This window comes from Scyliorhinus torazame, chromosome 17 (genome assembly GCF_047496885.1).
Source record: "Scyliorhinus torazame isolate Kashiwa2021f chromosome 17, sScyTor2.1, whole genome shotgun sequence".
Classification (NCBI taxonomy): domain Eukaryota; kingdom Metazoa; phylum Chordata; class Chondrichthyes; order Carcharhiniformes; family Scyliorhinidae; genus Scyliorhinus; species Scyliorhinus torazame.
Window position 1 is genome coordinate 60,727,670 of NC_092723.1, and position 16,050 is coordinate 60,743,719.

Below are 16,050 nucleotides of genomic sequence, written 5' to 3' on the forward strand. Positions count from 1 at the left end.
TCTTTTTTTAAATTCTCCATTACTAGGGATTTTGTTATTTTTTTCTACCACTGATACTAAACTGACTGGAATACAGCCCTATATTTTGCAATTGTAATGGTCATTTGTCAACATTCATCATCATTCCGCCACTGAAACTGAGCGGTCTGCGCCCACATGTAGCTAAATGTGGAAATACAGATTTTTAAAAATTCTTTCACTGGATGTGGATGTTACTGGATAGACCATCATTTGTTGATCATCCTAATTGCCCTCGAGAGGGTGGGGTTCAGCCACCACCTTGAACTTCTGCAATCCACGTGGTGCAGGTACATTCAGTGTTGTTAGGGAAGGATTAGGTCCATGACTACATTTCTCCACAGATAAATCCCTGCAGAACGAAATCAATTAGAAACCACTCATCGGAGCAGAACTTGGCTTTTATACTATATTAGTCTTTTTGTAAAAAAAACTTGGAAAAGTTACACCTGCTGAATTAGATTTTTTTTAAATAGGATGCTAATGTCATAATTACTGTTTAAAAACCTCTGGATCTGAAAATCTTATATTTGTGGAATGTCAAATTTCTCCATTGTGTTTTTAAAAATGTGAGATTTGTGAGTTTTAATATTTTAGCTTCGACTTTAATCTCATGCATATGTCACAAACATTTATTCTGCTCTTTAAAATGTAGTTAAAAGCCTAAGATAGTGCATTTTACTTCCTGATTTGCTGCCTGTGACAATATTTCAATGCAATTGACTGCTTGCCCTGCTTGATGACATGACTGTTGTAGAATCTGGCACCAGATTCAAACTAATGTTGGAAAAGAGGAAATCCAAGCCACGACGACACTGATCATAGTCTGGTTCAGGTGAAACCCGCAACATCAGCAAAACATCTTTCCGGTACCAGTGTTCCACTGCAAAGGAACAGCTTTTACCCACAGCGGCCCTTTAGCCATGTGTTAATTCTACTGATTGCCCATATCTGACAATTTGTACATTCGTCAGGCAATAATCCAGAGATTGTTACTCTTCACCTCCCACTTTTTTTAATTGAGCTCAAGTTAAGCAACACACCCTTCAGGACTCTCACTGGTAGCTGCAGAGGACAATATCTATCCCTCTAATTAAAATATCCCCAGCACTACATTTCTCCTTGATCCTTCCCTTACCACCCTGAATAGCCTTCTGAGCCTTGATCTGCTTTGTGACCGTTATCCCCACAGTTTATCTCCTTGTCCTCTCAGGCAGGGAGTACGATGGTCCTGCACAGACCCAATGCCCGATCTATTACTCAGCTTCCTGAACCAGTCCTTTCTTCTGGCTGAAGCTATGTTCTGGAGAAAACTATAAAGAAATGCTACCCACTCCCCTAGTGTATCTAATTCACACTAGCTCAATGACTGAGTCGGAGTGATTGAAGACAGAGACATTTTCTGCAGATGTGGGAATCCAGAACGAACTTGCTGTTCACACATTCCCACATACTAGTCTTGACACATGGTGTGCCTTGACAATTCTCTTTCTCTTATTTATTTTCTTGATAGCCTGAATTACAATTAGTTAGACTGCTCAGTAAAGAACAAATTATTTACTGTTTACTCACCCAAGAGCAAAATAAACTATGAAATCAATCACCAATCTGTTGCCCTATATCATCACCAAATTCGAGATTACCCCAGCCGAACAGATGCTACTAGAAAACCTCAAACTTTAGAAACTGGTATAGGTATCTTCATTCTTTATCTTTGCTCCTTACCTTATTTTAATTTGTATCTAATTTATATATAATTAGCTTTTTGTGTACTTTTAAAATCATTGTTTACTTTTGTTAAAAAATATACAAACATGCATTGAGCACCAGAGCATTGAAAAGAAATTACAATACTTACTGCTCAAGTTTAACAAATCTCTACAAGTGTTAATCTCAAAAAGATGCACCTGCTTTCTCACCATGTTCCTAATCTCAAAATTCCAAACATTCCACAATCCAGTCAATTTTATAATCTGTGATTACCCTCTGTGCTGCTGTTCTTGAACAGTTGCAAATTGTTGAAATTTATCTTGTAATAATCAAGATGTTGTGATGAAAGGTGTGCCTCAAATGTTGTTAATTTGTGACCATTATGCATGAATCAGTATTCATAGAATCCCTACAGTGCAGGAGGCCATTCGGCCAATCGAGTCTGAACCGACCCTCTGAAAGGGCACCCTTTGGTTCATGCTCCAACCCTATCCCCGTAACCCCACCTAACCTTTTGGACACGAAGGGAAAATTTAGCATGGCCAATCCACCTAACCTGTACATCTTTGGACGTATTGTTCGCAATTTTCCTCAAAATTTCTACAGTTACTGATTTGCTCACCTCCACACCTTTGATGCCCTGTTACAATCCTAGTTGATATTATAACTGACGGGAAGATCCCAGAATGGAACCCTGACTCAAAATCATAGAATTTACAGTGCAGAAGGAGGCCATTCAGCCCATCGAGTCTGCACCAGCCCTTGGAAAACCCTTAGCATCCTACCCAAGCCCACACCTCCACCCTATCCCTGTAATCCCACCTAACCATTTTTGGACACTAAGGGCAATTTAGCATAACTAATCCATCTAACCTGCACATCTTTGGACTGTGGGAGGAAACCGGAGCACCCGGAGGAAACCCATGCAAACACGGGGAGAACGTGCAGACTCCGCACAGACAGTGACCCAAGCCGGGAATCAAACCTGGGACCCTGGAGCTGTGAAGCAATTGTGCTAACCACTGAAGCAATTGTGCTAACCACCATACTTACAGAGGTAACTAGTTTGCATTTTTGTTTGTAGCATTCTAAAATATGCCACGTTGTGAGGAAATAAACTATACAGCAAGGGACCCTTTTGTGTTGTTCTTTTCTGTGTAGTTGCACACAGAAATAGCCAATCAACTGTTCAACTTGGGAACAAGCAGAGAAAGATAGAGTCTGTCATGAACCATAAAGCAGCTGTGGGATGAAGAGCTGTACAGGAGGTGTAGAGTAGCTGTGAGGGAGCCATGGAAGCCAAGTGGGAGAAAGCATTTTGTGCCTATCCATAGGACATGGTGCATGGAGGCCATTCATAACCAGAGAAATTACTGATTTTTAAATTACTAATCACAATAGCAATGAGGCTAAGATTAAGTTAAGACCTCCAAAGCTGCAATATTTTGAAGAATATTTTGAGGGTTGCATTGCCAAAAGCTAATGGTAGGGTCTCCATGAAATCCTGTGTCTCAAAAAATAACAAAAACGCTGAGGAAAAATCAAAGTGAATTCTACAGGGCTGTGGCATACTTAGTTTGATTCCATAAGGAGAAGTGAATGAACACTCAAGATCTTGTAATGTACAAGGATAGAATTAGAAAGTAAAAGGAGAACTGGATTCATGCTCTACGTCTTGACTAACTATAGTATTAAGTTAGTAATGCTTGCTCCATTGAATTTTATGCATGAATCAGTATTATGCATGAATCCCTACAGTGCAGAAGGAGGCCATTCGGCCAATCGAGTCTGCACCGACCCTCTGAAAGGGCACTCTACCTAGGGTCATGCTCCAACCCTATCCCCATAACCCCACCTAACCTTTTGGACACGAAGGGAAAATTTAGCATGGCCAATCCACCTAACCTGTACATCTTTTGACGTATTGTTCGCAATTTTCCTCAAAATTTCTACATTTACTGATTTGCTCACCTCCACACCTTTGATGCCCTGTTACAATCCTAGTTGATATTATAACTGACGGAAAGATCCCAGAATGGAACCCTGACTCAAAATCATAGAATCGTAGAATTTACAGTGCAGGAGGCCATTCAGCCCATCGAGTCTGCACCAGCCCTTGGAAAACCCTTAGAATCCTACCTAAGCCCACACCTCCACCCTATCCCCACACCTCCACCCTATCCCCGTAATCCCACCTAAGCATTTTTGGACACTAAGGACAATTTAGCATAACCAATCCATCTAACCTGCACATCTTTGGACCGTGGGAGGAAACCCATGCAAACACGGGGAGAACGTGCAGACTCCGCACAGACAGTGACCCAAGCCGGGATTTGAACCTGGAGCGGTGAAGCAACTGGGCTACCGTGCTGCTATTTTTTTTAATAAATGGGGAGGATAAGAGTTAAGGGACCGCTAAATAGATTTAAAGAAAAACATTTTAAATTTAAAAATTGGATGATATAATACTCCTTTACTCCGTCGTTATTTAAAGGTTACACACAGGTTTTAGGATTAACACAGATTACAAAGTACATCTTAATCTACAATGGTTTCATTCACATAAAGTTCCGTTTTAGCACACGGTGACTGTGGGCAAATACACTCTCCACTCTGAACCCCATGTGAATGTTTGTGGACATCTCCTCAGAATCCCCCAGATGATGAGATTTCCAAAAACATGCTTTAAAGTCTATAATTATGCTTTCCCTTAGCAGTTTGCATTCCAAACTCCAGACCAGGTTTTCCAAATGACACTTTTAATCAAAGTTTCTGATCCACTTCTAACAGTTAATCCAGGCCAGGGTTTTACATGAACGCATTAGGATTTCTTTGTCTTGACTGATGTGCAAACTGCTCACAATTATTTCAAATCTTAATTCCCAGACTATTAAAATGGCATCAAACGTATCATTTATCTTTGAAAGCTCAGAGCAACACAGTGGTTAGCACTATTGCCTTACGGCACTGAGGACCCGGGTTCGATCCGGGCCCTGGGTTACTGTCCGTGTGGAATTTGCACATTCTTCCCATGTCTGCGTGGGTCACGTGTGGATTGGTCACGCGTGAATTGGCCACGCGTGAATTGGCCATGCTAAATTCCCCTTAAGTGGAAAAATAATTAATTGGGTACTCTTTTTTTAAATTTTTTTAAAAATCATCTTTGAAAGCTGCTGTCCCACTTTAAATCTGGTCACTGCAATTGTCTTTGAACTCAGAACACTTTGGTTTACTTTTCCTTAAATTCTGAATACCTTGGTCTCTGTTCACTTATCTCCAGGCTTCTTAAATGTTCTTTCTGTCCCAATTCCCTGGTTATCTGGACTGTAACTTGTACTTTAGAATGCCTGGCCCTGTACAAATCCTGTCCTGTCTTTCTGCTAGCAAGATTAAGAGAGGTGCACTCCCACTGTCCTGTCTCCAACCGCACTTAAATTAACTAAACTATAACTTTTTTTTAATTTAGAGTACCCAATTCTTTTTTTCCTATTTAAGGGGCAATTTAGCATGGCCAATTCACCTCCCCTGCACATCTTGTTGGATTGCAGGGGTGAGACCCACGCAGACACGGAAAGAATATGCAAACTCCACATGGACAGCGACCCGGTGCCGAAATTGAACCTGGGTCCTCGATGCCCCAAGGCAGCAGTCTAACCACTGTGCCACCCATCTAAACTAAAACTTAAAAGCTTCTCTACCACACAAGTCCCCAGTTGCTCAGCAGCACCCACATACCTCTGCTAGCCTATTTATTCTTCACGCGGTAGCCCTCTCTAAGCACAATAAAAACACAATTGGAATTTAACCAACTTCCACACATACAAACACCTTTGTCCAGCATGAATCGAGCTATAGGTTTTATCCTTCCGAGCACAGAAACATTAAACTAAACCCACTTAAAACTGTACCTTATTTCTTGTGTTCACCAATAAAAATATAAATCCCTTAAAACTATCTTTGTTTTCTTAACAGCCCTAGTTTCCAATAAATCCTTCACTTTCACTCACTCTCTGGATCTTTACCACAAATTTACTTTCTTAAACACCACTCACCGTCTCCTCCACACGTAGCCACAATAATAAACGAGGATCTCATGGTATCTTTTGTCACTAATGCCATGACCAACTGATCAGCTGCTGTTGCTTCGTCTCCCCCACTGGGCCAAACTCTCTCTAAAGTTCCCCCTGCCCTAGGTCTGAACACACTTCTTCCTCTAGCTTTCCCGCCCTTCTCGTCTTTTGCGCTCATCTTGTCTATGAGACCATATCTTGCCCCTCAATACTATTTCCACTGAACAGCTAACCATTCAATTTCCCCTCCCCACATGAATCTATAGTAACAGTTCTATTTCTTCAGGTGTTTCCCTTCTCTCTGTTTAATGTGCCATCAAAACCCCTCTGTTTAAAAACAAAAATCCTTGGCCCCACCATTCAACTACCTCCCCATCACTAATCTCCCGTTCCTCACTAAAGTCCCTGAATATGCTGTCGCCATCCAAAATGTGTGATCACCTTCCCCGGAACTCGGCGCTTGAATCCACCGACTCAGGTTTCCACCCTGCCACAGTATCGAAATAACTCTTATCAAACTCACAAGTTATGTCCGAGGGTCTGTGGCAAAGTAAACTAACTACCCCTCATCATCCTTCTTAAGCTGGCTTCAACCCTTAAGCAGTTGAACGCACCATTATCCTCCATCTCCTCTACAACATCATGCATTTGTAAAATTCAATGTTTTGAGACCAAGCTTTTCAGCTATAAGACATGGAGTGGGATTTTCCAGCCATTCCCACCTGAAGCATCATCCAGTCCCACCAACGGCGACCCCCAGCGGTGGAGGATGCGAACGGAAACACCTTTGACAGTGACGGGACCTGCAGATCCAACCACCAGCCAATGGCGGGTCAGCTCTGTCACCGCAAATCTCTGATGATCCCCCAAGAATTTGTCCTTAGTCCCTTCTTATTTCTCATGTACATCTGCCGCTTGGTGACATATTCCAAAGACAGAGTGTTGTTGGTTTTCAAATGCACACTGCAGACACCTAGCTTTACTTCAACACTACCTCTCCCGATTCTTCCACTGATGGTGAATTATCTGACTGTTTATTAGACATCCAATATTGGGTGAGCAGAAATTTCCTCCAATTAAATATTGGGAAGCCCAATCCATTGTTTTCAGTCCCCACTCAAAGCTGTTCCCAAGCTGCTGACTCCCTCCCTCTCTCTCACGGCAGTCTGAGACTAAACCAATCTGTTTGCAATCTTGCTGATATACTTGACTGAGAGAGCTTCACACTAAAACCACCTATTACATCTCTAAAGTCGTAAAACTTAGCTTGCCTCAGCTCATCTACTGCTGAAACCCAGTTTTATGCCTTTTTAAAAATGCATTTGTTGCCCATTCCTAGATGTCTTTAAGGTGATGGTAATGAGCTGCCTTCTTGAACCGTTGCAGTCCCTTGGTGTAGGTACACCCACCCTGCTGTTAGGGAGGGAATTGTAAGATCTTGACCCAGTGACAGTGAAGGAACTGCAATATCTATCCAAGTCAGGGTGGTGAGTGCCTTGAAGGGGAACCCTAATCCTAATGGTGTCTGCTGCCATTCTGCTTCTAGACGACCGCAGTTGTGGGTTTGGAAAGTGCAGCCTAAGATGCCTTAGCAAGTTCCTGCAGTGCAGGATAGCTCACCCCCATGTCTAATCTCCTCCATTCCCAAAACCTTCAGATATCTGTGCTCATCAAATTTAGATTTTTGCATCCCTGATTTTAATCGCTCCACCATGGTGGCCACACCTTCAGTTGCCTGGGCCCTGATCTTTAGAATTTCCTCCCGCGCCTCTCCACCTCTTTCCCCCTTTCTGACACTTCTTAAAACCTAACTCTTTGATCAAGCTATTGGTCATCTGAGCTGATATCTCATTTATTTCAGTGGCAAATTTTTGTTTCATAATGTTCCCGTGAAGCACCTTGCAAGGCTTTTATTAAGTTAAAGCCAGATATATTTATTTATGTTATTATTGTTTCATGCTCCCAGAAATCTATTTCACTCATGTCAACCATTGACGCTTATCCAAGATACTGATTCCTGCCCATAATTAATAGCTGGCTTAAGAGCTCTGCAATAACAGCAGGCAACAAATCCCAAGCCCACAAATACAGACCTCAAAAATATATGCAGGTCGACTATCCTTGACAACTATCATTATGAAGTGCTTCGAGAGGTTGGTCATGAGACACATCAGCTCGGCGAAATTCAGCTCCAACTCAATCTGCAAGTTTGCTGATGACACGACCGTAGTGGGTCAGATCTCAAACAATGAGTCAGAGTACAGGAAGGAGATAGCGACATGGTGCAATGACAACATTCCTAGGCGTACACATCACCAACAATCTGTCCTGGCTCACCCACGTCGACGCTATGACCAAGAAAGCACAACAGCGCCGATAGTTCCTCAGGAAACTAAGGAAATTCGGAATGTCCACATTGACTCTCGGGAACTGAGCACGCGTGCAGGGCGCGACGGGGAGCCCGCACGCGGGACGCGACAGGGAGCCCGCGCGCGAGGCGCGTCGGGAACTTGGTTGTCACAAACCACTACAAAGTCAATGAAAAAGTAAAGAAACCGGAGAGAATTACCGGCATCGCCCCAGGCACTGGAAAATACAACGGTAAACCCAGCCCTATCGACTCTGCAAAGTCCTCCTTAAAACATCTGGGGGCTTGTGCCAAAATTGGGAGAGCTGTTGCACAGACTATTCAAGCAACTGCCTGACATTGTCATACTCACAGAATCACAGGTGGCACAGTGGCTAGCACTGCTGCTGCCTGCCGAGGACCTGGGTTCCACTGTCCATGTGGAGTTGCATTCTCCCAGTGTCTGTGTGGGTCTCACCCCACAACCCAAAGATGTGCAGGGTAGGTGGATTGGCCACGCTAAATTGCCCGCTAATTGGGGGAAAGAAATTCACATACTCACTGAATCATACCTCATAGATAACATCCCAGACATCACTCTTACCATCCCTGGGTAGTGAATGTCCTGTCTCAGCAGCAGGACAGACTTAGCAGAGTTGGCAGCACAGTGGTATACAGTCAGGAGCGAGTTGCCCCAGGAGTCCTCAAGATCAACTCTGGACCCGATGAAGTCTCATGACTTCAGGTCAAACGTGGGTAAGGAAACCTCCTGCGGATTACCACCTACCATCCACTGTCACAATTCCTCCATGTTGAACACCACTTGGAGGAAGCACAGAGGGTGGCAAGGGTATTCATAGCTGCTAGACTGGGTCTGCAGCAGGTGGTGAAGGAACCAACAAGAGGGAAAAACACACTAGACCTCATCCGCACCAGTCTGCCTGCCACAGATGCATTTGTCCATGATAGTACTGGTAGGAATGACCGCTGCACAATCCTTGTGGAGACAAAGCCCGGTCTTCACATTGATGGTACTCGCCATCGTGTTGTGGCACTACCATCGTGCTAAATGGGATAGATTCGGATCAATCTAGCAACTCAAGGCTGGGTATCAATGAGATGCTGTGAACCATTAATAGCAGCAGAATTTTACGCTACCACAATTTGTAACCTCATAGCTCCGCATATCCTCCACTCTACCATTACCACCAAGCCAGAGGATCAACCCTGATTCAATGAAGAGTGCAAGATGGCATGCCAGGAGCAGCACCAGGCTTACTGAAAATGATGTGTCAACCTGATGAAGCTACAACACAGGACTACTTGCATGCCAAACAACATAAGCAGCAAATGATAGACAGAGCTAAGCGATCCCACAACCAACAGATCAGATGTAACCTTTGCAGTCCTGCCACATTCAGTCATGAATGGTAGTGGACAATTAAACAACTCACTGGAAGAGGAGGCTCCACAAAAATCCCCATCCTCAATGATGGAGGAGTCCGGCACATCAGCGCAAACGACAAGGCTAAAGCATTCGCAGTAATCTTCAGCCAGAAGTGCCGAGTGCCGGATCCATCTCGGTCTCCTCTAGGGATCTCCAGCATCACAGGTGCCAGTTTTCAGCCAATTTGATTCACCCCATGTGATATCAAGAAACGACTGAAGGCACTGGATACTACAAAAGCAATGGGCTCTGACAATATTCCGGCAAAAGTACTAAAGATTTATATTCCAGAACTTGTCGCACTCTTAGCCAAGCTATTCCAGTACAGCTACAACACTGGCATCTATCCAAAAATGTGGAAAATTGCCCAGGTATGTCCTGTACACAAAAAGGACAAATCCAACCCAGCCAATTACCATCTGATCAGTCTATTCTCAGTCACCAGTAAAGTGATGGAAGGGGTCATCAACAGTGCTATCAAGTGGCACTTGCTTTAAAAAATATATATTTTTTTTTTAACCTGTTGTCATTTCATACAAAAATAGTAACCGTAAACTAAAAAGAATTAACTAATCAAAGCAACCCCTCCCCCCCTACAGCAACTAACATTAACCAATTCCTTGAAATACAGTATAAACGATTGCCACCTCCAGTAGAAGCCTTCAACTGACCCCCTCAGTGTATTTGACCTTCTCTGGGTGCAAAACCTCTATTAAGTCCCCATGCCACACTGAGGCATCAGGTGGCATTGCCAACCTCCAACTCAACAGGAGTCGCCTCTGAGCAACCTACGAGGCAAGGGCATCTGCCCCTACACCTGTTCGCAGCTCTGGCAAGTCCAAAACCCCAAATATAGTCCCGCTAAGGGACAGAGCTCCATGTTCAGGATCACCGACATGGTGCGAAAAAAGGAGAACCAAAATCGCAGAAGCTTGGGACAGGATCGGAACACATACATGAGATTAGCGAGGGTCCCTTGAACAGCGCTTGCACCTATTCTCAACCCCCGCAAAGAAACAACACATTTTAGCTGTGATGAAATGCACCATAAACATTATCTTGAGCCGGATCAGGCTCAGCCTCACGCATGAGGATATGGCGTTGACCCTACGATGGGCCTCACTCCACGCCTCTTCATCCAATATGGCCTCAGCTCCTCCTCCCATTTCGCTTTCACCCCCTCCACCGAGACCAAATCCTCCCCAGGATCCGTCCAGATACACCGACATACTACCCTCTTCTAACCCTAAGCAGGAATGGATCCCGTCCAACAACGGTGATGGCGGCACCAATGGGAATGCCGGAAACATCCATGTAATAAAATTTCGTACCTGGATGTACCTAAACGAGTCCGAGCCCAAATTACTCTTTCAATTCCTCCAGGCTGGTAAACCCCCCTCCGGGAATAGACCACATTCTCTTCAGCCCCTTCCACATCCAAAACGTAGCATCCAACCTTGCCAGCTCGAACAGGTCATTAATACAAATGGGGGCCAGCCTTGACACTGACCCCTGCTTGAAATGTTGATGGAGTTGCCTCCATATTTGTAATGGTGGATTTTTTAAATATTGGGTTCGACGAGTACTTTGCCGGAGCAAATGACAGAGAAGCTGTTATCAGTGCTCCCAAACTGGACCCAGACTCCACCCAACACCCAGGGAGACCACGGGTCCCACACCATCCCAACAATGCAGCACATACTTAGCAATAATCTTCTCACTGGCGCTCAGTTTGGGTTCTGTCAGGGTCACTCAGCTCCTGACCTCATTACAGCCTTGGTTCAAACATGGACAAAAGAGCTGAATGCCAGAGGTAAGGTGAGAGTAACTGCCTTTGACATCAAGGCAGCACTTTACGAGTATGGTATCAAGGAGCCCAGCAAAACTGCAGTCAATGTGAATCAGGGGGAAAGCTCTGCGCTGGTTGGAGTCATATCTATCACAAATGAAGATGTTTGTGGCTGTTGAAGATCAGTCATCTGAGCCCCAGGCCATCAATGCAGGAGTCCCTCAGGGTAGTTAGTGCCTTAGGCCAAACCATCTTCAGTTGCTTCATCAATTACCTTCCTTCCAACATAAGGCCAGAAGTGGGGATGTTCGCTGATGATTGCACAATGTTCAGCACCATTCACAACTCCTCAGACACTGAAGCAGTCCACATGCAAGTGCAGCAAGTCCTGGGCAATATCCAGGATTGGGCTGACAAGTGGCAAGTAACATCTCCAAGACAGAATCAAACCATCACCCCTTGACATTACCATCACTGAATCCCCCACTGTCAGCATCCTGGGGATCACCATTGACCAGAAACTGAACTGGGCGAGCCATACAAATACAGCGGCTAGAAGAACAGATCAGAGGTCAGGAATCGTATGGTGAGTAATTCACCTTCTGACTCCCCAAAGTCTGTCCACCACCTACAAGACACAAGCCAGGAGTGTGATGGAATACTCCCCACTTGACTGGATGATTGCAGTTCCAACAACACTCCAGAAGCTCAACACCATCCAGGATGAAGCAGCCTGCTTGATTGACACCTCATCCACAAACACTGACTCCCTCCCTCCACCACAGACAAACAGTAGAGAAAGTATGCACCATGAACAAGATGCACTGCAGGAACTCACCAAGGAACTCCTTAGGCAGCACCTTCCAAACCCACAACCACTGTCATCTAGAAGGACAAGGGCAGCAGATACATGGGAAAACCACTGCCTGGAAGTTGGCCTCTAAATCACTCAGCACTCTGACTTGAAATATATCGACGGTCCTTACTATCGCTGGATCAAAATCCTGGAAATTCCTCCCTAACAGCACACCTACAGCAAATGGACTGCAGTGATTTGAGAAGGCAGTTCAGCACCACATTCAAGGGCAATTAGGAATGGGCAACAAATGCTGGCCCAGCCAACAAAGCTCACATCCAATAAAAAATAATTTTAAAAAAGCATCAGGTTACAAATGACATTTATTAATTCATCGAAAATTTTGTTAAAAGAATACTTTTGGCATAAGGTGAACAGACCTGTACAATTGTTGACCCAAGGAGAACAGACCTGTACAATTGCTTGGCAGTGTTCAGAAAGTAAACATTAATCACTAACTCAAATTATCAGGTTCAAGGGTAGATATATTTGCTTCTTCTCACTCCGGTTTTGTGCGAGGCATCCATGAACTGTTTATAAACAAGGCTATTTCAAACAAGTCGAAAACAAAATAAATGCAAACAATCCTCGCTGACCGTTTGTTTTAAAAGGGGATTCCGACACTTCCTTCAAACGTAAACAACCTATTAGGCTACATTGTACATACATAATAAACTTTAAAACCAAAATTAAGGTTGCAAACACAAGGATTGCAACCATTTCCTCACTCCCTTAACAAGAACTTCAACATTCTTACTCACTGCAAATTGCACAATACTGTCAACTGTGCAACGAACCGAACAGTCAAAACGGCGATGAAGGAAAATAAAGTCACTTCTCGTGCAGCATCAGCTCGTTTTTAAACTGCAACCTTCTTCCCTCGACCATTAGGACCACTGAGAATTGTCTAAATTTAAAGTGATCGCAGCCACAACACTTAGCCGCGTATTTACTAAACACATGACTCCAGACACTGAGCAGCCAACACAGTCGGTTCTCCCTCCCTCCAGGTGTCCCGTCCCCGCGTCCCCGCCTCCTCGCCCCCAGCCCGGCCCGGGCCCAGCCACCCCCTCCTCATCCTTACTCGATTCCCAAGTTGTCGCCTGACCCACCTGAGAAGGTTTGAAAGCTGAGGCAGGGTTCCACCGCCGCCACCGCTGCCTGCCGACAGTCGATGCCTGCCGCTCAGCAGCTTCTCCACCACGGCGCCATTGCCGGTCCTGGCCGCTTCCAGCAACTCCTGCTCCTTGCCCATGGTGTCTGCCCGCCCGGGTTGCCTCACATTCACCGAGCAACCGCTTCCCCTTGCTCAGCTCCCACCGCGAGCCTGCAGTCGCGCGCAGGCGCACTAGCAACCGCTCCTCCGGCTCTCCCCGAGTCGGGCGCAGGCGCACTGGCCTTGCCTCTGACCACTCGCCCTGATGCGGGAGGCATGCGCGCGTACACACTCACTTCCTCGTCAGCCTCCTCGCCTCAGTTCAATGATGGCAGGGAATTCGCCTTTGCCTGTGACGTGACCAGGTATGCAGCCGCCAGGTGAGCTTGGAGAAGGGTTTCTCTGCACCAAGCCCATCCTATGTTCCCATCGCAGACACTGGCAACGCTTCGTTACCAAGGCTACCAGCAATCAAAGGAACGTTTAAGGTCACAATCGTGGAGACAGATTGCAATGTTATTTTATAAATAACTTTATTTATATAGCACGGTCCATGACCCTTTAATGGGCCATGGCATTTCACAGCCAATTAACTACATATACACTGGGTACAGTGCTACAAACAGCTGCGGTCTTCCGATGTCTTCTTCAAGTGGCTGCTCTTAATGTGTAATAAGCCTTAACCAACGAATGACTATCCTCAGGGATGCTAGGGGAAGTAAGGCCCCAATTGGTTAATTTGCCTTCAAAATGTCATATTTGGCAATGGATGATAGGAACTGAATAAATCCTCCATGGTTCATTAATGGAATTTGAAGGAATATAGCTGGCACTTGAAAGTCATCCTACTTGACTACAAATAATACCTCCTTTGCAGTCTGGATTTAATGCGGCAAACAACAGAAACTTTATCAGTGGTCAGTACTGGTAAACTGTATTGCTTGCATTTGGTTAAACATCAGTAGTGCATTTGTGTACATGTTAAGTCTTCTAATGCTTGGTATTCATTAACCTGTGTCTAAGTTCTCTGATGGGTGATCATAAAATAATTTATTTTTATATATTAATGGGATGTGGGCATTGCTGAGAAGACTCACATTTATTGCCCATTCCTAATTGTCCTTAAGAAGATGGTAGTGCTTGAACCACAGCATAAATCTGAGTGGAGGTCTTCAACGTTGATCACCAAGAATGGCTCGTTTGCACCACTACTGACTGAGCTGGTCAAGACCTCAAGAACAACGAGGGCAGCATGGTAGCATTGTGGTAGCACAATTGCTTCACAGCTCCAGGGTCCCAGGTTTGATTCCGGCTTGGGTCACTGTCTGTGCGGAGTCTGCACGTTCTCCCCATGTGTGCGTGGGTTTCCTCCGGGTGCTCCGGTTTCCTCCCACAGTCCAAAGATGTGCAGGTTAGGTGGATTGGCCATGATAAATTGCCCTTAGTACCCAAAATTGCCCTTAGTGTTGGGTGGGGTTACTGAGTTATGGGGATAGGGTGGAGGTGTTGGCCTTGGGTGCGGCGCTCTTTCCAAGAGCCAGTGCAGACTCGATGGGCCGAATGGCCTCCTTCTGCACTGTAAATTCTATGACTATGACAACATATCTGTCTGACTAGTCCTGTGGCTTGTAGTGAGAGGACCATCAAGTGAGAACACTTAGAATCCTTACAGTGCAGAAGTAAACACTTCAGTCCATTGCACCGGCCCTCTGAAAGACTATCCTACCAAGCCCACTCTCCCACCCTATCCCCATAACCCCTAACCTACACATCTTTGGATACCAAGGGATAATTTAGCATGGCCAATTCATCTAACCTGCACATCTTTAGTCTATGGGAGGAAACCGGAGCTCCCGGAGAAAGCCCACACAGACAGGAGGAGAATGTGCAAACCCCACGCAGAGAGTGACCCAGGACCGGAATTGAACCCGGGTCCCTGGTGCTGTAATGCAGCAGTGCTAACCACTGTACCACAATGCCACCCTCATTGAACTCAATCTCAAAAGTCTACCCGCCATAGATGACATGTCGAAGAGAGTTTTGGTAAGGCTGACAACGTTTGGTGACAAAGTCCCATCTTCACATTGAGGACATATTCTATCTTGTGTGGTACTCATCAGAGACCCTCAAAATAAGGATTATCAGGCTAAATGTGTCCTCCGGTGACTCAGCAGACAAATCTTGAATCACAAGTCTTTGAGCCGAGAGAACAAGAGTTTACCTGAGGAAGAGGGATTCTCAAGTCAAGGTTTTCCTCTCTTATTCCACTATCATTGCTTCCCTGCAACAAAATCAATGCAGTAAATTTCCAACTGTGCTGTGACATGTTAGATGAGGCACTGCCACCTAGTATAATTTGAGGCATTATCCTCCCATGCACATGTGTGTGGCACTACCACCATACTAAATGAGATAGATTCAAAACTGATCGAGTAGCTCAAACTGGAGCATCTGCAGCAGTGGAATTTCATTTAACCACAACCTATAATCTCATGGTCCAGCATATCACTCAATGTGCCATTACCATTAGGCCAGGTAATCAACCCCAGTTCAATGCAGAGTGTAGGAGAGCATGCCAGGAGCAGCATCAAGCAGAGCTACAAAAGAGGTGCCGACCTAGTGAGGCTACAACACAGGACTAGAAAACAGAAGCAGAT

General features: G+C 45.0%; 1 protein-coding gene across 6 annotated transcripts in view; it reads right to left on the bottom strand.

Moving 5' to 3' along the window:
* LOC140393897 (ankyrin repeat and SAM domain-containing protein 1A-like) overlaps positions 1-13,605 on the bottom strand; it is a 642,533-nt gene extending 628,928 nt beyond the window's left edge. For 4 of the 6 annotated variants that reach the window (XM_072480500.1, XM_072480502.1, XM_072480497.1 and 1 more), the window contains exon 1: positions 13,350-13,604. In XM_072480500.1, coding sequence (XP_072336601.1) covers positions 13,350-13,492 — 143 coding nt within the window. In that variant the 5' untranslated portion in view covers positions 13,493-13,604. Of the gene's footprint in view, positions 1-13,349 lie in introns of all 6 variants that reach the window. The other 2 variants (XM_072480499.1, XM_072480496.1) reach the window with 1 other exon arrangement.
* Positions 13,606-16,050: the final 2,445 nt, after the last annotated feature.